We start from the raw sequence: 25969 nt of genomic DNA on the forward strand, positions 1-25969 counted from the left end.
GAGATTTTTTTTGTTTGTTTGTTTGTTACTTTCTCTGTCTATTCAAGATATTGATGCTTGTGTCAAAAGTCATGCTTTCTATTTTTTATGAACTCTAGAAAAAGAAACATGATAACCAACCGCCTGCAGTGGCTAATGGTAAGCCAAATACCTTTCTTTTTTTCTTTTTAAGATTTGTTTTCACTCCTCTGTCCGTCTTCAACCTTTAGTGAAGTGAAACTGAGCGATAAGGGGGGAGTTCCCCCCTCCAATCTCTGAGTTGAGGAAATGCAAGACACCAGATGCTGAGAACAGGAAGTCATATGCTCATACATCCTGCAGACCACATGGGCCTTGAAAAACCAAACTCTCATGACACTGTTGAAAAAAAAAAAAGTAGGAGTTTCTCTCATTAATCTACACTCAGTACCCCATAATGACAATTTATTAAAAAGGAAAAACTGAAATATCACATTGACATAACTATTCAGACCCTTTGCAACAACTCTTGAAATTTAGCTCAGGTGCCTCCCATTTCTCTTGATGGTTGCTGAGATGTTTCTACACTTTGATTAGAGTCCACCTGTGGTCAGTTAAATTGATTGGACATGATTTGGAAAGGCACACTCCTCTCTATAGAAGGCATCACAGCAGACAATGCATATCAGAGCAAAAACCAAACCATGAGGTCAAAGGAACTGCCTGCAGAGCTCAGAGACAGGGTTGTTGCAAGGTACAGATCTGGGGAAGGCTACAAAAAATTTCTGTTGCACTGAAGGTTCCCAAGAGCACAGTGGCTTCCATAATTCTCAAATCAAAGAAGTTTGGCACAACCAGGACTCTTCCAAGAGCTGGTCGCCCCGGCCAAACTAAGAAGTCGTGGGAGAAGGGCCTTAGTAAGAAAGGTTTCCAAGAACCCGATGGTCACTCTGACTGAGCTCCAGAGATCCTGTGTGGAGACGGGACAAATTTCCAGAAGGACAACCATCACTGTGGCCCTCCACCCATCTGGGCTTTATGGCAGAGTGGCTAGACGGAAGCCCCTCCTCAGTGCAAAACACATGAAAGCTGCTTGGAGTTTGCAAAAGGCACCTGAAGGAATCTCAGACTGTGAGAAACAAGATTCTCTGGTCTGATGAAACCAAGATTGAACTGTTTGGCCTCAATTCCAAACGTTATGTCTGGAGGAAACCAGGCACCGCTCATCACCTGCCCAATACCATCCCAGCAGTGAAGCATGGTGGTGGCAGCATCAGGCTGTGGGCTGTTTTTCAGCAGCAGGGACTGGGAGACTGCTCAGGGTTGAGGGAAAGCTGAATGGAGCAAAGTACAGAGATATCCTCAATGAAAACCTGTTCCACAGCACTCAGGACCTCAGACTGGGCTGAAGGTTCACCTTCAACATGACAGTGACCCTAAGCACACAGCCAAGACAACACAGGAGTGGCTTAGGGACAACTCTGTGAATGTGCTAGAGTGGCCCAGCCAGAGCCTGACTTGAACCCATGGGGACTGTCTCTCTGGAGAGACAGTCCCCCCATCCAACCTGACCAAGCTTGAGAGGATTTGCAAAGAAGAATGGCAGAAACTCCCCCAATCCAGGTGTACAAAGCTTGTTGCATCATACCCAAAAAGACTGGAGACTGTAATTGCTGCCAAAAGAGTAAAGGGTGTGAATACTTGTAAATGTGATATTTCACTTTTTTATTTTTAATAAATAAATATATGAACATTTCTAAAATTCTGTTTTCACTTTGTCATTATGGGGTACTGAGTGCAGATTAATGAGAAAAAAAATGAATTTAAATAATTGTAGCATCAGGCTGCAACAGACAAAGTGATAAAAGTAAAGGGGTTCTGAATAATTTCTGAATGCTATGCTGAATGAATATAGTAATATAGTAATGCTAAGTATAGTAATATTTATTTATTTATTGAAATGAACAAGACTTCCTTGAACAATAATATCATTTAATTTACAACACCTTTATATACATTTAATACTTGCTAATTTTTTTGCAGTGCAGAAAAAAAAAATCTCATGTATCAGAGTAGTCTGTTAGGCGTGTGGTGTGAGTGTGTTCTATGAAGGGGGGGCTGGCCTGTGTGACTTAAAGAGCGTGTGTGAGAAAGTGTGTATGTCAGTGTGACAGAGCATAATCATGAAGACTGTGACGTGCTCCCGCTGGCTGCTGCTCCTCTTCGGTGTAAAAGGTACTGACGCCTCCACACACCAAGGCTTTCATAACCATTATGCAAAACAGACTGTTAACTTTTGCCATCAGCGGTTGTCTTCATGCAACCTGTAAAACTTTTATTCTACAGTTTGTTTTGTTTTAATGGAGCACAAGAAGAGTAACTGTTGAATTGACTTTACGAGTGGGAATCTCAAGCATGGTAATAATGCTGATAAAACTTATAGTAATAAGTGACATGTTTCAGCAAAATTTATCAAAGCACTTTGCATAGGATAAAAATGCAAAATTTACAGCAAAAACAGTTAAAAAAAAAAATTCAAAGTAAGGCAAGAGTCATAAGGGGAAGAGCTAATATGACAAAAAGTTGTTATAAAAAAGCAATATACAAAACTGATTTAAAAGATTGCATAGATTTAGCAAGTTTCCAGTCAAGTTTCCAGTGGTTCACTTTACTCCGGCAGATAAAGTTCCTGGCTGATGGTGGATTAACTGGAGAAACTGGATTTGAGCTCAGTAGACCGAAAAGTTATGGTTCTCATTTTATTCCATTTAGCTGAAAAAAACAACCTTGACATTCAGTATTTAGAATTCAAGGTTGGTCACATAATTTGTAAAAATAACAAGTTATTATAAGTTTTTGGATTGGAGCCACTGCACTCTGTTGTCATGGTGACCCCCCTGCCCTCACCTGGCACCTGCAGCACCGAGTTCAACGTCTTTCATACCTGCTGGAATAATGAACCTACATAATCTGAGCCTGATAGGATTCAGATTGGGAATTAGAAGTATAAATGTAAATTATAAACTTTTTTCCTAATGTTTATTTTTTATTTGCAGTGTGAGGGAATCTCTTTCCCGTGAGCACCAATCAGAATTTCAACAATGATTTCAGTTGAAAACTGGGTGATATTCAGTGTGAATGTCAAAGACCTCTGTTGCCCTGTTTTCAACCGTTTAAAATACAATTACAATATCAACATGTCACAAAACACATTGTTGAATCAGTTGTGTGATTTATTCAGTTGTAGGTGAAACAGAGGCGATATTAACCAGTGTGAAGATATTTTCTTCAAGTCAAATTGCATTGGAAGGCAATATGTGATTTACACAAAACATCATATTCAGCATGATATGTTTCATATAAAACTATAGTGTTTCATATAAAACAATAAGTGTCATATATAAAATTATATTATTATATGGCCAGCAGGCTGCCAACAAGTGCCTTCCAGAACATTGTTATGGCAGCTTTTTAAACAGTGACCATAAACATAAAGTTATTTTAATGTCTTTTCAACTGAAAAATGCCCACTTGGCTGTTTAGTGTTGGCAAAAACATTTAACCAGACCCAAAGTTTCCTGGCTGTCGTCTCAGGCTTTCCTTCTAGAATAACACACCCCACTCGTTTTACAACTTAAGAGCAGCTATTTTCTGGTTCTAGCTGAGAACCAACCTTTCCGTTTGGGAACCAATCTATGTTTTGTGGAAATACAAAGAATAGTTCAAGATTTGCTGTGTGAACCAGAATGGAACCAATGCTTTGTTGGGGGAGAAAGCGGTTATGTGTTGCATACCACTTTACATCATCTTCTTTTGTTATTGATTGGTTAGATCTAGAAAGGCTTGCTTCTGAAAAGTTCTTTGAGACACGTTTTTCATGATGGATGGCAAATAATTTCCTTCAGCCAAACAGTAAAAAAAACTAAAATTATTGTCGTTGGTCCCTCTAAGGCAAGAAACCATTTCGCCATTAAACTAAGCCACATCACCCCATTTGATAAACAAATCAGCTCTAAACAAATTAGTCACTACCAGTTAAAGATCCCGTGAAATGTACTCTTACTTGATTACTACTCTTGATTTTATGTATTTCCTATTGAAACACGATGTTTGGACAGGATATGGTTCAGGGAAGGATCATTCATTAGTGCAAACCAATAGGATAGCACTTTAGGAAAGAAACACAATTTTGTTTGAAGGGATAGGTGGATGGGAGAGAATGTTAGATTTGAGTTTTATTGGTTTAAATTTTAATTTACACCTACTGGTGCAGGATGATGTCACTATTTAAGATACTGTACTTTACAGGAAGTGGAAGTCGTAAGGTCATTTCACAGGGACTTTATGAACAGTCTCCAAACTCAAGTCAATTCTCTCTTTCCATCATATGGAAAAAGTTAGTCATGCATTCATTACATCACAACTAGAATACTAGAATCCCCTTAACATTGGCCTTTCCCAGTATTCATTATCTTGCCTGCAGATGGTCCAAAATGCAGCTGCTGGGATGTTGACCATTACTAAAAAGCGTGAGCACATCACCCCAGTCTCATCCTCTCTTCATTGGCCTGTCTGTTTTAGGATTCAGTTTAAAATGTTATGTTCAAGGCTCTTAATGGCCAGGTGCCATCATAGGCAGAAATCCCGGGGGGTTAGGGGGGACACGACCCCTCCATCCATAAAGTCAGGCCAGCTGAGAGACGTAGTCCCTCCAGAATGTCCTGGGCCTCCTGGTGGGGCATGCCTGGAACACCTCCCCAGGGAGGCGTCCAGGGGGCATCCGAAACAGATGCCCGAGCCACCTCAACTGGTTCCTCTCGATGCGTAGGAGCAGCGGCTCTACTCTGAGCTCCTCCCGAGTGACCAAGCTCCTCACCCTATCTCTAAGGGAGTGCCCGGCCACCCTGCGAAGGAAACTCATTTCGGCCACTTGTATCCGCGATCTTGTCCTTTCAGTCATTACCCAAAGCTCATGACCATAGGTGAGGGTAGGAATGTAGATTGACTGGTAAATCAAGAGCTTTGCCTTTCGGCTCAGCTCCTTCTTCACCACGACGGATCGGTATACCGACCGCATCACTGCGGTGGCTGCGCCAATCCGCCTGTCAATCTCACGCTCCATCCTTCCCTCACTCGTGACCCCGAGATACTTGAACTCCTGCACTTGAGGCAGGAGTTCTCCACCAACCCGGAGAGGGCATGCCACCCTTTTCCAGTCGAGAACCATGGCCTCGACTTGGAGGTGCTGATCCTCATCCCAGCCGCTTCACACTCGGCTGCAAACCACCCCAGTGCCTGCTGAAGGTCCTGCCTCGAAGAAGCCAACAGGACAACATCATCCGCAAAAAGCAGTGATGAAATCCTGTGACTCCCAAACAGGACTCCCTCCGGCCCCCGGCTGCGCCTAAAAATGGAGTCCAACATGCACTGGGAACAGGTCTGACTTATTGCCGGCAATGCGAACCAAGCTCCTGCTCCGGTCGTACAGGGACCGAACAGCCCTTAGCAAAGGGCCTCGGACCCCATACTCCCAGAGCACTCCCCACAAGATACCACGAGGGACACGGTCGAATGCTTTCTCCAGATCCACAAAACACAAGTGAACTGGTTGGGCAAACTCCCATGAACCCTCGAGCACCCTCCAGAGGGTATAGAGCTGGTCCAGTGTTCGAAACATCGAAAACATACCTAAGGATATATTATTATTATTATTATTATTATATATTTTACGATTGTTACTACTGCTACTAATAATAATAATATTAATAAAAATTATTATTATTATTATTATTGTTATGATTATCACCATCATCATTATTGTTGTTATTACTTTATACTTGCAGTACAGACTCATCACAACATCCTGACATACACAAACATAGTACCCACATCACTCCCTACAAATGTCCACCACCTCACTCTGTCAATCGTCTGTTATATTGTAGCTCACTATGTATTGTATGCCACCCACTGTTTGTTACATCATTATTTCACCAATAAAGGAAAACCAAACCAAACCAAACCAAACCAAACCAAACCAAATATTTTGGCCTCTGCAGTCACTGGACCTTGACTGTGGAACCAGTCGCTTTACACAGATAGATAGATGTGCTCCCTCCATTTCTGTCTTTAAATGTAGGCTGAAGACATACTTTAATTCACTGGAATTCTTGGCTCACTAACTTTATAATTTGTTGTCATGTCTATAACTCTATAGGTGTCCTTTGTTGTTTATTGTTGTTGATATATTGTTCAAACTTAAATGTTCTCTATAAATTTACTTTATTTGCTTATTTACTTACTTACTTACCATACTAAATCCATCATTCTCTGTCCCTCTCTCTCTCCTCAGTTGGCCGATGTGGAGGTCGGAGGATTGATGGCGTTGCAGGTCAGAGTGTCACTCTGCCATGTAAATATGACCTCAAGACACAGGGGTCATCTGCAGTATGCTGGGGGAGAGGAGCAATACCAACCTATGGCTGCAGCGACCAGATAATTGCCACTGATGGAACTAAAGTGAGAGAGGAAACTAGAAGGTCCAACAGGTACCAGCTGCTGGGAAAACTGGACCATGGTGACGTTTCCCTGACAATACTGAACGCTACAGAGAGAGACAGCGGACAATATGGATGCAGGGTGCAGGTGTCTGGATGGTTCAATGATGAGAAATATCACATCGAGTTGACCATCACAAAAGGTAAGAAATTAGTTTTTAGAATTATAAAGCAGGGATACTCAACTTGCTTTGCGTGGGGGTTACACAGGGGCTAAGCAAGAGTAGTATTTATCAGATAAAATGAATAAACATTAAAGACCCATAAGTCATCTTTCTTTGATTTTTTTTTTTTTTTTTAAATTAACTGACTTATTGACTAAATGAACTAAATTTACTTGGTACAAGCACAGATAAATCACATATTTTACTGCATTAAACAGCTGCAGCTGAATTTTAGTTTGAAATGCTTTTGGTTACATTTGGAAAAGTTTCTACATTAAACATAGAGCTGGAGCCTCTTCCATCATGTAATCACTCAAATCTTTGAATGATTCATAAACAAAAACCATAAACATGAACAGCTCCTACCAGGGACAGAATGAAAAGCAAATTTAAGCTCTTAATGTGAAACACTCATTTATGGGATCAGAATTACCCTTGTTTCTGCAAAACGTTTGCTGTCCTTACTCATCTCAAGGGGCAGATCTAGTCCTAGCCACCTTGCTTCTGTAAAGTTGATTGTCACTGTCCTAAAGAGTCAGTCGAAAACTGGGAGGGGAAGGGGAAGGCTATGCAAAATTATTTTCAGTAAGTATGAATGGATGTATGAGTATGAATTCTGAGTGGCCCTGGTGGCCCTAATATGCCATTATAGTTGTTGCCCAATTCCATCACCATTCCTTGGCTGAAAAACTGAGTGGGCCAATCAGCGTCCTTGTAGAGCGGGACAAACGTTGTTGTCATCGAGCTGTGCCAGAGCCAGACAGATCATAGCATGTTATCTAACTCTGGCTAACACCAGAAAATAAATGGATTATAAAGTTATAGACTCTGCTATCAGCATTGTTGTAAATAAATTCAAACTAAAAAACGCTGCTGAAAGAAGAGCAGTGTTGTGACTGAAGGCATTTCTGAGAGGGGAAGATGTTTTTTTTTGACAAAATTTTAATGTAATTTGGAAAGAACGTGGTCTGGTTTGTTAGAATCAGCCTGACTGCACTGAATGACATTTTAGTAGGAGACATACACTGTTAAGTTAGAGTGATTTTCAGCAGCAGCTCTGTAAACTGGCTGTAGCAGCTGCGGTGTCGACTACAAACTATTGTATGTCACAGTGTCTAGACACATCAGTCACTGCTGATTGGTTAATGGGATCCAAATCCCTCTGCCTGCAGAAATCAGTGAATGCGAGGGCAACATCAGACTGAATGATAGAGTCGAGACAGAACGTCCTTCAGTCTGAGTATCAGGCTAGAACTAGTTGCCGAGGCTGTAAGAGTCAGAGAAGCCTGTGTTGAAAAGCAGGAGTGTCCTTTAGCAAGTTAGCGAGCACCCAGCAGTTTCTACAGGTGTTGGTCTGTATAGCTGGTGCTGAGTTTTTAATTCAATGAAGGACAACATCAACAACTGCGATGATTTCAACACTATCAGGGTATACATAGCTCCATATTCACCAGAGTGTGGAGCTATGCAACTCAAAATAGTTATACATTTAACACTATGTCAGTTCCTTTTTTACCAGACAGAACAAAGGAAAAAACATTGCTGGGTTAATTTTTCTTTAATTTTGCAGGTAGTGATAGTTTCACTTCTTAAAGTGTCAAGTTATTTACACTGAAAAAAACAAATGTTAAAAGTGATTAGAATTAGAAATTTCATGAAGGGAATTCTATTTTCACACAAGGAACACAGACGTTTCACCTAGTATTATTTTTGGATTTTCCTAATCATTTCTCTTGGGGTAAAGAAACAGTGAAAGAAATTCATCAGCCCTACATAGAGCTCACATTGTCACAGCAGGGACAAATAGGTCTAAGCCAGATGATTAGAGCAGAGGTAGAGCAGAAGCATACAATGAAGAGGTAATACAGTTTGTTGCCATGCTAAAGGATGCTGCTTTGTCATTTGTTTTTAGTTTAATGGTGGAATATACAATCAGAATACAGAATCAGAATCAGAAATACTTTATTGATCCTTGAGGGGAAATCGAGTCTGCAGTTGCTCACATTCTCAAGGGAAGAATTAAATTATTAAATTAATTAAGAAAGAGAAAGAAATAAGACATGTAAAAATACATGCACTTGGAAAAAGTATGTGCATTATGTATAAATGTGTGCATTAATCCTACTTGTTCATTGATCATACTTATAAAAAAAAGTATGTGCATTATGTATAAATCACGTATAAATAATGTAAATTACAGGCTGGGAGGTGAGTTTTCAAAAGCAACTGGCCAAATAATCACTGAGTCACTGGTTTTGATCAACAGCTCCATCAAACTCCACATATTTATTATGGTCACTTTGTGCTGGTGGTTAAGTGGTAAAACTCCTCTTTAATTCCCCTTTAAAGCTCTGAAACTTCATCAACAAGGCTATGTTTTATCCACTTTGTGTCTGTTTCAAGCTCCTGCGACGATTTCACCATCAGACAGTGTGACATCTACGCAGCACACACCGTCCAATCACATAGAAGGTACCTATCCAAAACAACCTCACGCCTTCATTATGATAGCAAAATATGAAGTCAAAGTGTTGAATGTGTGTAATGGAGGTGAAGGACAGGTATTGAATTGTGCTGACTACTGTAAATAAAGAAGTTCAGTTTCATTGTGACATTAGGCTGATGACACAACAGGACCCGCCGTTCATTCCTAAAATATCTCCTCTCACTTCCCCTCCTCAGCAGATCATGTGACCTCCACAGACAATTGGCTCACATCCTGTCCACATGCTGTCCAGGCTGATGAGGTAAGGAGCACCGAGATGGTTTCCCTCAGCAAATGTTTTTCCATTTCCCCTCGCCATTACTGAAGGTTCAGATGAGTTAAACCTGACCAGAAGTTCATCATTCTTTAATTTATAGGTGACTCAAAGTCAATTTTATTCATCCACATGCTGGAAATTCATCGTTCCTACAGTAAGAGTGTTAACATCAAAGTAAAAGATTGGCAAAATCAGATAATGGGGATAAGATAAAAATCGAGATTAAAAAAGATAATCCATAATAAAGATTTATAAATCCACACTAAAGATAAAAAGTACACAGTTTTTAAGAGATATTGAAATATATTGATTTGGGTTAAGGGAACCTGTTAAATGTGCCTGTTTAAGTTCTGACACAGTTTACTCCAACATGTTGATCCGGTTCTGCTGGTGTGAAATGGAGGATAAAATAATTTTCACCATTTGTTCAAAGCCACAGAACTATATTATAAATTGTATTGGAGATCCTGACATTTCCAAAGATGCCAAACATGTCCTGCTGAATTTCAGGGAAATGTGTCTAAAATATTGCCCAAGACATGTAGATCTTTTCTATTTGATGTGATGCTGCAGGAGGAAAACAGCGACATCTTTGCCTTGAATATTTTACTCAGTGTCAGTGTGATAGAGCTTCAATGAAGCTGCAACCAGCAGAAACACAATATGGATGTGACACTATCCAATATATGAAAACAAAAAGTTGTTTTTTTTTTTTTTTTTTTTTTACTTTGAAGCTGCTTAAGGGAAAATTTAAAGGACAACCTGGACTCAAGGGATGAATTATATATTGAAGTTAAAGCTACAGATATCTTTGAGATATCTTTGATTGTAATTAAATTACAGATATCTTTGATTGTAATTAAATTAAGACAGCTGCACTATCAAGATAATATACTCTTTCTTTTGATTTCTTTTATTTGTGTTCACTAGTGCTGTCCCTAAACATTTGAGGGCCCTATAGGCAAAAAATCATTTGGGGGGCTCTTGTGTTTTACCATGAATTGATCAATGTGGATCCAAAAGATGAACAAGCCTTTGCAGCATTCTGTTTTGAAGTGTTTTAATGTGTCTTTGCTTCAGCATGTACAAAAGATCTCACCTTTTTGTTTAAATAACCCTTTGAAACCAAAGAGCCTGTGGGCAGTGGGGCTTTTATTTTGAAAAGTTTTATTTCACTCTTTGAACAAAATTCATTTTGTTTCTTTTTATTTTTATTTGTCTAGTGATTTTTGAATCATTTCTTGCAAGATTTTTTTTTTTATTTTCTTTCATTTTCATTCTTTTAAATTAAAAAATTTTAAACATTTATTATTTTATTTATTACTGTTATTGTTTTATTTATTTACCTTTATTTTAAATTACAGGTCATTTCTTGCTCATTTTCCATGTTTTTGAAAGCAATCATTTTTGAATGAATTTCCTTAGATTTAAAAGGTTTCATTGAGCTCTCAAAAAATAAAAAAAGAAGAAACTGATTGAACAAACTGGTTGTGGTTGGGGAAGGGAGTCTGTTTCAAGGAAGGCTACGCCCTCAGCCCTGTGCCTGAAAGTGTGTATGTGTGTGTGTGTGTATGTTGGTGTGTGTTCTTTATAGGAGGAGAGCAGCAGTGGTCTCACTGTGGTTTTGGTGTGTGTTGTGCTGGTGCTAGTCGCTCTGATCACTGTGGTCAGCCTTATCATCATTGGTGAGTCACTGATACCATCATTGCTGTTGCAGCTCTCCTTACTTTGTCATCTGTAGCTTTGCTTCAATCCAAGAGAATTTTCTACCAGCTTTTGAAATGCTGGTAGGTTCTGAAACAAACATTTCAAAGGCTGGTAGAAAATTTGCAGTCTAAATTACAGAACTAAGTCCTAGACTTTGGGAACTACCAGCTTCTGATTACAATTTGGACATGTACTCAGTCCTGTGCTCAGAAAACACAATATTAAGTCTTTTACCAACACTTGAAATAATTCTCACCAGTGTCCATATTCATGGTGTCAGCCACTTCCTATGAGTTTCAACACAATCAAAAATCAAATATAGTCATATCAAAGCCATAGCACACAGAGCACAGTCAAAAACAGTTTGATTTTCTGTAATTAGCAACGCCCGTGATTACTGGTGATGAACTTAAAATGTCCTGTGGCCGGCCTCAGCCTTAACCATGCACCACCTAGTGCCATGGAGGAATATTACATGTCATTACACATCAAATACATGGCTCCGACAATGTTACAAAAACTAAAATAAAAAATAAAAAGAGAATTAATCAGTCTCTTAAATGTCAAGGAATAAAAGTCTTGAGTCAAATGAAAAAAAAAGTCAAATGAGTAATTGGGGAAGTATTGGGGAAAACTATTCTTTATTCTTCAGTGTTCGCTAAAGTTGTTAGCAGAAGCTAAAGTAAAACTGCTCACTTAGGTTTTAAATAAGTACAGAGGATTGTAGAGAGTGTGGTGTGTTAGCTGTATGCCCTCATCCTTCCTTTTTTTCTGCTAAAAACCAGGAAGCAGTGTAATGAACTTCAACTATTTGTTCAGTGCATTGCACCAAACCAGCATCAGGAAATCTGTAACTGTTGCATCTACATTGCATATCCATAATTTTTTGCTTCAGTATAACTATTTCAGTTTAACTTTAGAGCAATCTGCTACTGTTTGGAGTCACCAATTATTTTATTCTTATTTCAGTGTTGATCGTTGAGTAATTCTGTATCTTCTGTGTTTCTGCAGGAAGGAGGTGGAAGAAACTCAACAAAATGCTCCAAATGTAAGTTAAGTAACATGACACAATCATGTGAATAAAGCATTTTAACTGTATAAATTCTCATCCAGTTGAAGTTTTCTTATAACATGAATTAATGTTTAGGAACATTCTCAGCACTCTTACAGTTATTTAATCCAAATCATCAATTCTGTTTTTTTTTTTTTTTTTTTTTTTTTTTTAAACACGCAAATAAAAATACAACACACGCAAGAGGGCAAGACAAAGGCTCACCCTGATACAGATTTATGCAAACAACTTCAGAACATGACAATTTCCCCCAATATATCATCACTGGTATTCTGTATGGCTGTTTCATTTAAGGCTTCTGTAGTTTATGGAAGCAAACAATAACAAGGAGGCCATCAGGAGGTCATGACAGTGTGGATACCTGACAGAAAATGACACTGAATCCACATTTTTGCCAAGATTTGGGCTTTTAAAGGCAGTGGTCTTAAACTTTTGATCAGCTGATGAACAGCCTATTTCAGTTTAATGGTTGTTTGCGATAAATTGCTTACTCAAATTGTTTTGTCTCACTCCCATTTCTTCTTTTTGCATTTTGAAGCTCTACTTAGAATCTTCCTAAGATCCAACAGTGCAAAATGTAAATTCTTGCAATTTCTCAACTGGTCTTAAAATTTTGATCAGGAGTGTATTTTGTGTGTGGGTGTAACACAAAATCTCTGCGACCTAGACCTTTGTGTAATTTTGCCCATTCATTTCCTATGGGCAAAATTTTTCGTTAAGGTGGCATTATAATAATAAATAATAATAATAAAAATAAGTATGTATGCAAGAGAATAAGATGTGTTGCCTTTCCAAGGCAAGCATATAATAATTAGTATGCAAAAGAATAAGATGTGTTGCCTTTTCATGGTCAGCACATAATAAAAGATGGATAAAACAACAGATATGCTATATAAAAAAGTTCCTCAGGTAGGGCATTCCACAGCTGTGGGGCTCTGATGGAAAACACACGGTTTTCCTTTTGTAATGAGGTTGTGGGAACACAGAGCATTCAGAAAGTATTCAGACCCCTTTCACTTTCATAATAGCCTGCTATGTCTAGTCTTTCACTGTCAAGCCTGAAAACATTTTGAACTTTCAGTGGAATAGTTATATATTAATATTATTAAATAACATTTTAATAGCATAAAATCAACTTACATAAATTAACAAATTTCTTCAATAAAGATGGTGTGTAAATATATATATAATATAATAATATATGTAGGTTATATGTACACATATATCTGTACTCTATACACACACACACACACACACACACACACACACACACACAGATAGCATATTTAAAAAAAAAAAAAAAAAAAGTCCCTCTCACCCTCATGGGGTGATATCTGTGTCATCCTCAAGCTCGGGTCCTCTACCAGAGGCCTGGGAGTTTGAGGGTTCTGCGCAGTATCGTAGCTGTTCCTAGACTGCACTAGACTGCTGTTCCTAGACTGCACTCAATCCCTGATGGCACTAGACTGCCATCAGGGATTGTGTCCCTGTTCCTAGACTGCACACTGTTCCTGGAATCTGCTGGAGCCACTCTCCCAGTTTGGGGACCTCTATGGCTTTTGTGCATAGGGCCTGTTCTTGTGCTGCCATGATTAGTGCCTCTGTGCTGTCTGTCAGTACAGAGTTTTCCAGCCATTGGTAGGTCTTCTTGATATCAGCCACTTCCTCAACTTGATGGTGGTACATGCTATGTAGGGGCTCGTCCCTCCAAGTTGTCTGTCGGAGGGACAAGCCCCTACATGGCATGTACCACCATCAAGTCGAGGAAGTGGCTGAGGCAGAGGAAAAGTTGATGTACTCCTGGATTTTCGATGTTTCATCCTGGACCGTGGTACTGACGCTCACTAGTCCTTGGCCTCCCTCTTTCTGCTTAGTGTACAGTCTCAGGGTGATGGACTTGGGGTGAAACTCTCCGTGCATGGTGAGGAGCTTTCTTCTCTTAATATCTGTGGCATCTATCTCCTCCTGTGGCCAGCTTATGATCCCGGCGGTGTATCTGATGACTGGCAGTGCATACATGTTGATGTCTCGGACCTTGTTCTAACCATTCAGCTGGCTCTTCAGGACTTGCCTTACTCTCTGGAGGTATTTAGCTGTGGTTGACATCCTTGTGGCCTCCTCATTGTTTCCATTAACCTGTGGGATACCAGGGTACTTGTAGCTGTCCCAGATATCTCCTATGTTGCCCTTCAGTTCTGATCATCTTACCTCTCTTTGAGACCATTCGGCCACACTTACCCAATTCGAATGACATCCCTATGTCATTGCTGTAGATCCTGGTGGTGTGGATCAGTGAGTTGATTTCTCGCTCATTCCTGGCATACAGCATGATGTCATCCATGTAGAGTAGGTGGCTGATTGTTGTCCCACTTCGGAATTGGTATCCGTAGCCACTCTTTGTGATGATCTGACTGAGGGGGTTCAGGCCTATGCAGAACAACAGTGGTGACAGGGCATCTCCTTGGTATATACTGCCTCTGATGTTGACTTGGGCAATCTGCTTTGAGTTGGCCACTAGAGTTGTCTTCCACATTCCCATGGAGTTCTGAATGAAGGTCCTTAGGTTCCTGTTGATCTTATACAGTTTCAGACATTCCAGTATCCATGTGTGTGGCATTGAATTGTAGGCTTTGTTGTAGTCAGTCCAGGCAGTGAACAGGTTGGTCCGTCTATTCTTACAGTCTCGTGCGACTGCTCTGTCAACCAGTAGCTGGTGCTTGGCTCCTCTGGTGTTACTGCCAATTCCTTTCTGAGCCCCGCTCATGTATTGAGCCACATGCCTACTCATCTTAGCCACAATGATGCCTGATAGGAGTTTCCATGTTGTGCAGAGGCAGGTTAATGGCTGGTAGTTGGATAGGATTGGGTCCTTGCTGGGGGTCCTTCAGGATTAGGACTTAATATTGTGATAATTCTCTTTGTTGGTTTAGGTTTTTGCGCTAAAAGTATTGTTTTGGGAGCTGTTTTGCTATGAGGTGAATGGGGAGGTGAATCCAGTATTGTGGATTAGCAGTCCAGGGCCCGTGATACCTGCGAGGCCCGCGAGGCTAGAGCACCAAGTCAGTCCAAGCCAGGAGGAGAGAAAAAAGAGACCTGTAATCTGACACCTCACCGCACACATCGTTGCAATGATTGACAGCAATCAGCATCTGACCAATCAGTGGTCAGATGCACCGACACTACTGCACGTGAGGAGAGAGATGGCTTCTAAGAGGCACTTTGAATCTGGAGCAAATAAGAGGAAAAAAATGAAATGCTGCTTAGGGCCCCAATTTGGCCAGGGGCGGCCCTGATTGGTTTGATAAACATATGATTATGAGCACTGAGAATATTTGGCCCTTAAGAATTAGCTAAGGTTTAAAAAGTTGAGTCTACTCTGGTAAATCCAAGGGTGGATAAACAGAGTCTGGGTGGGTGAACACTCCACTATGTCCCCACTCAGTCAGTCGACTTATGACATGACGTTCTGACAGTTATACAGGCTTTTTGGAGAACACACCGGAGCCTTTTCAACCCCAAATGATTATTTCCCACATGCCTGTCTCTCTCTTCAATGACAAATTATGACTCACCATAGCATAATACTATGCGCCATGATTCACCTTCACCACCCGTTACACTCTCAAACTGAGGAGAATGGAAGTCATGTTAATACTGAAACTTGATGATGACTAATAAAATTCAAAATGCAAAATCATTTCAGACCACACGCCTGGACTGCTGGCTTGAATACGGCAAGTGTGTGAGTAGACAGGTTGGTGAAAACCAGCGTCAGAGTCCCAGCGTCATTAAGACTTGTACTTGTTTCTGTCTACATGTTGTTTAAATTTCCCCCAATCAAGTTGCAAAGACATCATCTGATATAGGACACTTTAGGACAAGAAAAACTATACTGTCCTAAAACAAATTAGTGTGAATCTGAGTGTATAATATAATCAACAGACATACCAGAAAATGCAGAATAAAATAAATGTCTGTATCTTAACATATACACACATTTACAGTGTGTCCCTAAGCCTACTTGCTGTTCAGTGTTTTGATTGACAGAGGGACAAAGGAGATTTTCTACTGATTAAGACTCCCTCTGCTTTGTCAAATATAATTGCTTTTAAAAAATCATGTGTTTCCTCATTTTTAAAATCTGCAAACTTTGCAAAAATAGCAGTTGGCTCCCATGGCATTTTACTGTTACAACCACATGTGTGACATTTCACCCAGACATGAGGAAACACACACCTTACAAATATCTGTCCTGTGAGATATACAGTAACAGTCATATATAATACATAGGTACAGTGATTCGGGGCCGGGGCCGGGGCCAGGGCCCGGGAGGGGTGGGGGGGTGGGGGTGGGCGTGCGGGGGTATTAAAAAGTAGCCCAATATTCTTCAGATTTGTACTTATTGACCCACCTATATTATAGCAACCTATATTAATAGAATAGGCTCTGGTCGTGAGTAACAGCAGCAGTAGTACTTGAACCGCCTGTGCCCATTTGACTTGGACTGGGAAAACACTCATCTCCGCGGTGATGAGTCGACTTGAGCGGCCTGTCAGGGGGAGGGGAGGCCGTTGGAATGCCCATGTAGGTGTCCATTCAACTTGGACCAGGACCGGAGGAATGCAAACACACTCATCTTCACCACAGGTGGTCAACTCAGGCTATGGTAGCCTACTGTGCGTTTAAAAAAAACGCTGATATTTTCACCTGTGACATGAATTACTTATTATTATACAACACGTAGATCCGACCGAGCAATCTGATTGGTCAATCAGACGTTTAGAATGATCACAAATGAGCATGACAGCACGGCTAGCTGTGCTCACATGAAAAATACCTCATCACTGAAAATATTACTCTGCCTATATCTTATTGCCCGAGTCTGTGTGGTTTCCATGGCAACACGAAACATTTCACTGAAACCCACATCAAAAGCCACTGTCAACTTCGCCTGCATAATGGACCATTTTGTTGTCAATTTTGATTTAATTTGGCGACCTAAGTTTGGATAAATGGCTGAATAAGGAAGACAAGACAGAAGAGAAAAAGCCAAGATACGCGAGAGTGACAAGCGAGAGTGACTACCTGGCAAACACCGGGCAAACAGCTGATCTCTCAGCTGTAAGTAAAGAAGAGCTAAACAAGATCCTCCGTGAATTTTATGGAGCTTTAATTTCTATAATAAAGAGAACCAGAAAATTCCCGTGCGGAAATTTTGAGAGTGCCTCGGGGGCCGTTGCCGGGGGGCTGTTACCGGGGGGCTGTTACTGGGGGGTGCGTGTCTGACCTCTGTCTGAATCACATAAAAGTAAGAATAGTGATGTATGAACAAAGTCAATTACATTCAGCTATGTAGAGTATGTGCCTGGAAGAGTGTGTATCTGCACGGTGGTGTGTGTGTCTGTGTCACTAAAAAGTATGAACAGTGATCAATGAACAAAGTGAATTGCACTCAGTTATATATATTGTGTGTGTGTGTGTGTGTGTGTGTGTGTAAGAGTGTGTAAAGTGTGCATTATATGCAAAAATGTCTTCACAAGTATTATAGACAGGAAGTTGTGTGTCTCTGTAAGAGTGTGTAGAGTGTGCATTATGTCAATAAAAGTCCTCACAAGGATATAAAGACAGTAATGTGTGTGTCTGTGTGTGGGCATGTTATGGCCCTTTTCCATTAGTATCTACTCAGCTCGACTCGGCTCGACTCTACTCGCCTTGACACGGTTTAGGTGGTTTTCCATTCCAATTGAGTCGCACCTCGCCGTGGGTGGAGTCGTCATAGCAAGGCGGCGCACCGTCCAGCTCCCTCTGGATTCTTTGGGCCGCCACCAAGCTCAGAAAAGTCTCCACGTCTTTATTTGACCGCGGTAGCGGTTTGTTTGCCATTTTCCGACTTTGACAACTTCACTGACGATCAATGTGCACGGCCGCTGTTGCCGGTTTTTTTTTTTTTTTTTTTTTTTTTTTAAATGTCGGGTTTTGTTTTCGTGCTGAGTCGCTCTCGTCACTCCCTGTCCAATCAGTTGCGTGCACGGCGTTAACGTCACATTTTCAGCTCGACTCAGCTCGACTCAGCTCGCTTGGAACCCCGGCTGAGTAGGTGCTAAAATGGGACCTGCTAGCAGGTACTACGACCTAATGGAAAAGCTCTTAAACCGAGTAGAGTCGAGCCGAGTCGAGCTGAGTCGAGCTGAGTAGGTACTAGTGGAAAAGGGGCATTAGTGTGCTCCAAACTGTGGGAGGAGTAGCAAACCGAAGCAAACAGCTTGAGTGACAGTGGAGCTTGGGAGAGAATCCCCTGAAAGTAGTGGTCAAACAAATGCTGTTTTCTCAATGACAGTAAGTCAGAGAGCAAAATAAAAGGTATCATGAGAAAGGTAAGGCATTGGGCTTTCAAACTGTGTCCAAATTATTTGCCAGCTCCAGAGTCTATGAGAGAGAGAGGTGGCTCTCCTGCCTCATTAAGTGTCAGTGTGTAAAAAGTATACATTGCTTTGCTTTTCTATTTACATTTTTCAAAGCAGAACTATTTTTCCTACTACTTTTCGAAAAAAAAAATATGCATGTGGAGTGAAAATTGTGGCCACGAGAGCAAGTTTAAGACAAAAGTTTTAGACGATTTTTCAGGGCTGCTACACTCTAGCTGTGATGTCACACACTCTAGCTCACGCAATACACACCCATTCAAAAGTGGAGGTGGAGGTTAAAATGTGTGTGAAATATGCATTTCTTGCATCCTGTTTTTAGGGGAGTCCATGACTGACTAAGGGGAGCAGAGCTCCTCCTGGCTCCCCTGTAGTTTTCATCCTGCAGGTAGATAGTTGTTAATGCAATGTGGACAAAAGCGTGCCAGGCCTCCAAATGTGGCCTGAGCAATCGGATCTCAAGACGGATTGAGGATTCATTGTTGTTGTTTTCACTTGTTCTTAGAGGTGTGTTAGGGATAGATAATTAGTTAGTTTATACTCATTTCTAAAATGCAAACTGTATAGCATTAAACCTCTAACACCTGCATTTAACTTCTACATGGCACCTCAAGGGAATATATTACACTGCTCATGCTCACAAAACCCTGTGGTGTGGTGTAAAAAACCACATGCAACCGTTTTTTTTTTTGTTTTGTTTTGTTTGTTTTTCCACATGAAATGTTCATATGTTGAAGCCAAGTTGTCAGCCAGCAGGAGGTTTCAACAGAATCTATGTGCAATAGAAGTTCTGAGAAACCCCCAGGGGAAACCCTCCTTTGTGTAACCAGGTCTACATCTGTTAGTCACATCGCGGGTTGGTTTTAGTGGTTTGGACGCATCACATTTTCCGTTTTAAATGCCAACATATGAACTACAATGTCACATGAAGAAAAGGCTGCAGATCAAATTGCCATAACCTTTACACAATGTCTCAGAAAAGACACTGCAGAAAAGCACCAGGGTGCACCAGTCCTGGATTAGTAGACAGCAGGAGCCATGGCAACAGTTGCATTGTGATTGGAAGAGAAGCCTTCTATCATTACTGCAGTACATATTCATAGCTTACACAGTATCACACTGCCATGTTTACATTGAGTTCATCCATTCCCTTCAAATCATCTGTTTAATTGCATGGAGGAGCAGGCCACCCCCATGGGCGGGTTTGTCATCACTGCACAGCCAACCTTGTTCATACCCACACACCTTTATTGTATTGTATTGTATTGTATTGTATTGTATGCTTTCAGGTTCCAGGGGCTAATATTTAGAGCTGCTCTAAAAGCTGGTGCAGATGTCCTGCAGCCTCACTAGTGCCAGTTACCACAACATAGCACCATCTGTCATATATTACAGCTTAAAGGATAATATTCATATTCTGTTTCAGCCCATTTATTCTCATATATTTTATACTATTAAACTACTATTTTCCAAAGCATGCTGTACTTTTTTAGATGTCTTGATACGTTTTAGCTATCTGTCTTTTTGTTTGCATTCTATTTCAGTACAGAATAAATTTGCAGGAACTTAAAACTTGAGTGAACAGCCCACTTTGGTTTATTTCTGTGTTTAGTGTTACTTTATAGTTATGTGGTCATTCTGTTTAATGCCTGCATTTTTTTTGAAAAGTTCAGATACTGACATCAGGAATTTCAAAGCTGTTGCTGCATTCACACAATATCTGGTTGAAAATCGAATCCACAAGAAAATGGTCCCTAAGGAAAAGTTTGCCAGGTCATTTATTTTATTTATCTATTTATATTATATGATGAACATAGCTCCACCAGTGTCACTTAAATCAAGTGAGAACTGTTCCTTAGCGTGCACAGCGTCTTACTTGTGCAGAAATGAAACTGAGAGATTAGAGAAAACCACAAACGCCCATGTTTCCCCCCAAAAGTACATAGAATAAAAATAAATAAATAAAATAATTAATTCAAAAAACTACTGTCTATTAATAAAATAATAAATATTACATAATAAATTACATTATACATATGTTATAATTGCATTATTTAAATATTACAAATTAAAAAAATAAATAAGTAAAACTACTGTTGAATAATAAAATTGCCTAGTAATAATGATGATGACGACGATAATAATAATAATAATAATAATAAATATTTAGAATAATAAAACTGCCTTCACTTACACTCAAAGCTACACTCAGACTCAACTCTGTTGTTGCCCTGTGTGTCAATTTAAATCCTTCATCTTAAATCCCTCTCATTTTCAATGTAACTGTCTTGACTAAATTCAGGTATTTAACAGTTTTATTCTATTTCAAATCAATGATTTATGCCATTTTAGCACATTTATTTCCAGTTTCATTTCCACAATTCCCATTTCCCATTTCCACAATTTAATGCATCTTTTATTGTCTGGCGCCATTTTTATGGTTTACTGTATTTATGGAATTGTTTTTATTTGATCAGTTATTCATTTTATTTATTTTTATGAAATCTTGCTGCACTTGTGCACTCAGTGTGTCTTCTGAGAACTAAATAAAGGATGAATGAATGAATGACCTCATGTGGTAGTTTCTTACAGTGGCTATAATGAGCCTGCTGGGAAGCAGACAAACTCATGGTTCATTCATGTCAACAATAAAAATAATTAAATAATAATAACAGTAACCATAACAACAACAACAACAACAGTGAAAAGAATAATAATAACAACTAGAATTGGCTAAGGTTTCTGAAGAACAAATGTGGTTGCCTGTTGTGTCAAAAGTATGACTGTGTGCCAAACTGCCTTTCTTTTGTTCTGCCGATTATAGATCATGATGTATTCTACATGTAATATTTTGCTAAATTGTTGCTTTGGTTTTATGGTTGCTAGGGTGTTCCTGATGGTTGCTAGGGCATTGCTATGAGGTTACCATGGTTTTCCTGATGACTGCTAGGGAGTTGCAAGGTGGTTGTTATGGTGTTCAGGGTGGTTGCCAAAGAGTTCCAAGGCGGTGGCTAGGGGGCTCAGGGTGGTTGGTAGGTGATTGCTATGGTGTTCTGGTTCCTAGGTGGTGGCTAGGGTTTTCTGGGTGGTTTCCAGGGCATTGCTAGCTGGTTCATATAATGTTCATGATGGTTGCTAAGGCGTTACAAGGCAGTTGCTATGGTGCTCCTGATGGTTGCTAAGGCGCTGCTTGGTGGTTGCAGTGGTGTCTGGGGGTGTTGCTATGCCGTTGCTATGGTGTTCTGGGTGGCTGTTATGGTATTGCAGCGTGGCTGCTCAGGTGTTAATGATGGTTGCTGAGGCGTTGTTACGCAGTTGCCATGGTGTTCGTAATGGTTGCTGGGGTGTTGCTAAGCAGCGAGCTATGTGTGTATTTCTGACCCTTGCCTGTGTCTAACAACCTCTTTTGAGCATTCTATCATAATTGTACTTAAACTGCAATTGTGAAAATTTGGTAAATCTGATCTCTTAGAAAATTGATACCCCACTTCTCCTCAATAAGATGCATGTATTTTTCTATTTTGTGCATGTCCATAGCACAAAATGTGTGCGACAGAGCTTGGACAGAATTCACCAATTCATTTGCAGTGGGCTAAAAATCACATTTAAACTGGAATTGTAAAAAGTTTTTGGTCAACATGCTTAGACAGGTAATAGCGCACATCTTGCAATTGGGCCACAAAACTGCAGGTGGAGTTATTTGCCGAAATTTGGTGGAGTAATCATCATACAAGAGAATAAGATGTTTTTGCCTCAAGGCAAGCACATAATACTAAATATGCAAGAGAATAAGATGTGCTTTATGTGCTTTCCTAAAGGCAAGCACATAAATATTCTGAAAAAAATATTATTGTTATTGTTGTTATAAATAGATGAAATAAATAAATGAATAAATAAAAATTATGGATGCCAGTATAACAGCTGACAATAAAAAACATCCTTCACATATCCTGCATCAGTCCCCCTCACCACCAAACACCTGCCCATATTTATTCAACACACACACACACACACACACACACACACACACACACACAGTGAGCAGTGCGTTCTGGTGGCTCAACAGGACATTTACGTGTCTCCCTCTCTCTATCAGGCCTCAGCAGTCTGCTTCGACGATGCGTTTCAGCTCCTCGTCATCCAGTCTGAGGCTGCACAGCAGGGCTTCAGCGGTGGAGAACATCTACCAACTGGAGGGAATCAATGACTACGAGGACTGTCCCTGAGACTGAGCTGCAGGACAGCCCCCACGCAGCCCAAGCTCCCACAACACGCACATCCTGGAGCTGTTTAGGTGTTGATGTGAGTGTGGGACGCTGCAATCGACTGAACCGCGTCTTAAATAAACCTGAGAGCTGAAACAATATTTATCAAACCACTAAAGGTTTGGTCTTCAAGGACCAGACCAGTGTGTGTTTCAATCCACCTGTTTTTATTTGCATTTTCAATTTGCATATTAAAAACCCGAATGGACACACTGAAAATTTGAAAAAATCCCCAAATATTGCCAAAAACGTTTTTACAACTGGGGGAGGTAGAAAAGTTGGTGTATCGATAAAAGGAAGATGCGAATAAGTGCTGTGGAAACACGTTTAGCGAATAAACGGTGATGTTTGTGATCACGTGACTTCCACTGCACTGTACAGACAAAAATGGCGGCAGATAACAGCACCCAGTATGTTTGGACTGAAGAAGACACTTTAACTTTTCCTAAACTAATTCAAGAAAACAATACTAATGCTCATCAGTACTCTTGTAAGAGCGCATAGTTGCAGTACAATAAAACTCTATTTCTATTCCCTCTTTCTCTACAATCTATGGTAATATCTACAAAATGTTTCTGCTAATTTTATCCCAAATCAAGCAGTGGTATTTTAGAACTGCCATATCATTTTTCCTCCCTTTTCTCCAGTCATTGTGTAGCAACCCTTGGCATCAATAAGGAGGCGTAGAGCTCAACTGGTACAAATTTTATTTCCTCATGAGCACCGTGAAACTAAAAAACACATAGGAAAATATTAATAATTTCACATATTAAAAAAGGTCTTAATATATAATTTCATTTCAACAGTTTACATTTTAAAAAACACACTTTACTATCATGATCAACAATAACAGTCAAATATAGCACAATTAAACTACACTTAGTGCATACAATTATATCAAAGTAACAAAAAATAAATAAATAAATAAATGAATAATGCCACAGACCTCGCTTCGCCTACCAAGGGCGCAAAACTCCCCTCACACAAGTGGTGAGTAGCAACAGGCACATGAACTGCACTAGAACAAGAAAACACACTCCACATGAATATACACCCCATTTAATATCAATAAAATAGCATAACAAACAAATCAAAACTTACATGTGCTTCTTGCCGTCCCTGCCCAACATAACCTGCATCCTGTGGCAACTCAGGTGGAAGTGGCAAAACAGGTGTGTGGCAATCAACCCTATTTATAGAGGTTCTGGGGCATGTGCAGAAACCCCAGAACATGAATAACATAAGGGATGGAAACCCCAAAACATGAATGATACATACCTATCTCAGCTGGCCACTAACACATTGGTTTGTGATTCATTCCACTACGATATGAAAATAAACTTGCAGAGACTTCAAACTTACTTCACACCAGTGTTTCATCACTGGAATAAAGTCCTCCACATTAGTTTTCCTCAAAGTACCAGCACTGTTGTGTTTCAATGACTTTTTGAAATCAGGGCAAGAGTGCAAAAAATGGTCCCTCCTCCGCCAGGGAAAATAGTCCCCAGGGAAACATTTTGCTTTTGCAATTATCAGTTGTGTGGTTTCTGAATGTTTAGGACCTAGCTGCAGAAGCAAAACATTATAAGGCTTCTGTTTCAACCAAAAACAATTTGATTGACATTTTGATTCTATATTGTGGAATCTTAAGTTCCACCACATGATTTGCTAAATGGTTTGTAGACATGTGAAACCGTAGTTCATCAGTAGCAGTAGTAGTCGTGCAATTTCCTCACAGGGTGCTGAGATTTTTGGCTTTCAGCTGTCACTTTCTGGCTCATGTTCTTGTTTTGGAGCTGCTCCTACCGACCTTTAGAAAAAAAAATCTGTTGTGCTAAGCTGCTGTGATGTTTGTCATACTGGGCTGCTGGTAGAAAGCCTGGCAACACAGGGACATTTTTAGATATGTTACACTGATACAAAGACACAGAGTCATTTTACATGTTTGCATTGATTTGCAACATAGAAATATAGGAACATCTGTATACACTTGATTAACTTCTCTTATTGCCATTTCCTTTGTATAGTTTGATTGTTTGATTTAAATCATTCTGTGTCTTTGGTTAGAAACATGCTGTATAAATAAATATATTTGTATTTATTGCTATTATTGAAAGATGGTATTTGTTTTTCACCTAAAAATTGTGCCATCATCCACTCTCCCCTATGTACAAAGTGCTATACTGCCCTCTGGTGGACATTGAGGTGACTCCACACACTGTCACTACCCTTAATCCGCTGTGTTTCATTCCTCTTTGATGAAAATAATAGTGACTGAATTATTATACTGATTGATTTGCTCTTTATTGCATGTATGCAAGGTAAATAATACAATGTGTGAAACTGATGCTCTAAGGTGTCTTTTTTAAATCTTCCTCTGATCATTCTTGTGTTCATCTTTTGAGCAAAACACACTTTTAGTGTCATTCTATAGTGACATAACTTTGTTTTTTTTAATGTGGTCTCAACCAAAAATATATTAGATAATATTAATTAATAGGCTGTTAAACTAGTTAAAAAATAAGCCTGGTAATAAGTCCGGTATAATCCCCAGGGCCAGGAGTACAGTCTTTTGAACTCTTGTAGTATTTGCATTTCTATTAGCAGCTTATATAGTTTTTGTGAGTGTGTGATGCAATGTTCTTCACCCTACGGCTAGTCATCCAGAAAGTTGAAAGTTTAACAATGACAAATAAATTATATAATATGTTCTGCATCATCATCGTTTGCTCATGCCCCATCATTGACCTGAAAATGGCTCCCAGTGATGTCAGGACATCCTCGAGGGTTAAAGGCTTCCTCAAAGGCTCGAGGTTCTCTAACAGAAAGCCCTCACCTAATACTAACTCTAGCTTAAGTATTGGTTGTATCAGCTGTAAGACCTTAGCGAGGCATGCCCTACACTGAAGGCTTTTTCGTGGGTTCAGGAAGTAATTCAATTGGCAACAGCATGGTTCCAGGTAAAGTTCCTGGAACTTGATTTGAACCTTGCTCAGGAGCTGATATCAAAATTGAGGAGCTTTTAGGACTGGGATAAGGAACCTCTGACCCCTGGCATGTGC

The 25969-nt window shown here is 39.9% G+C and overlaps 1 protein-coding gene across 1 annotated transcript; it reads left to right on the forward strand.

Moving 5' to 3' along the window:
* The first annotated feature begins 2139 nt into the window (after nucleotides 1-2139).
* On the forward strand, nucleotides 2140-23807 carry havcr1 (hepatitis A virus cellular receptor 1). Its single transcript, XM_030068062.1, has 7 exons — nucleotides 2140-2193; nucleotides 6311-6658; nucleotides 9083-9151; nucleotides 9362-9426; nucleotides 11036-11126; nucleotides 12160-12196; nucleotides 22739-23807. Exons 1-7 carry the CDS (start codon nucleotides 2142-2144, stop codon nucleotides 22866-22868), a joined length of 792 nt encoding a protein of 263 aa, XP_029923922.1. The 5' UTR covers nucleotides 2140-2141; the 3' UTR covers nucleotides 22869-23807.
* Nucleotides 23808-25969: the final 2162 nt, after the last annotated feature.

The sequence above is a fragment of the Myripristis murdjan genome, chromosome 14 (assembly GCF_902150065.1).
Source record: "Myripristis murdjan chromosome 14, fMyrMur1.1, whole genome shotgun sequence".
In the NCBI taxonomy this organism is placed as follows: domain Eukaryota; kingdom Metazoa; phylum Chordata; class Actinopteri; order Holocentriformes; family Holocentridae; genus Myripristis; species Myripristis murdjan.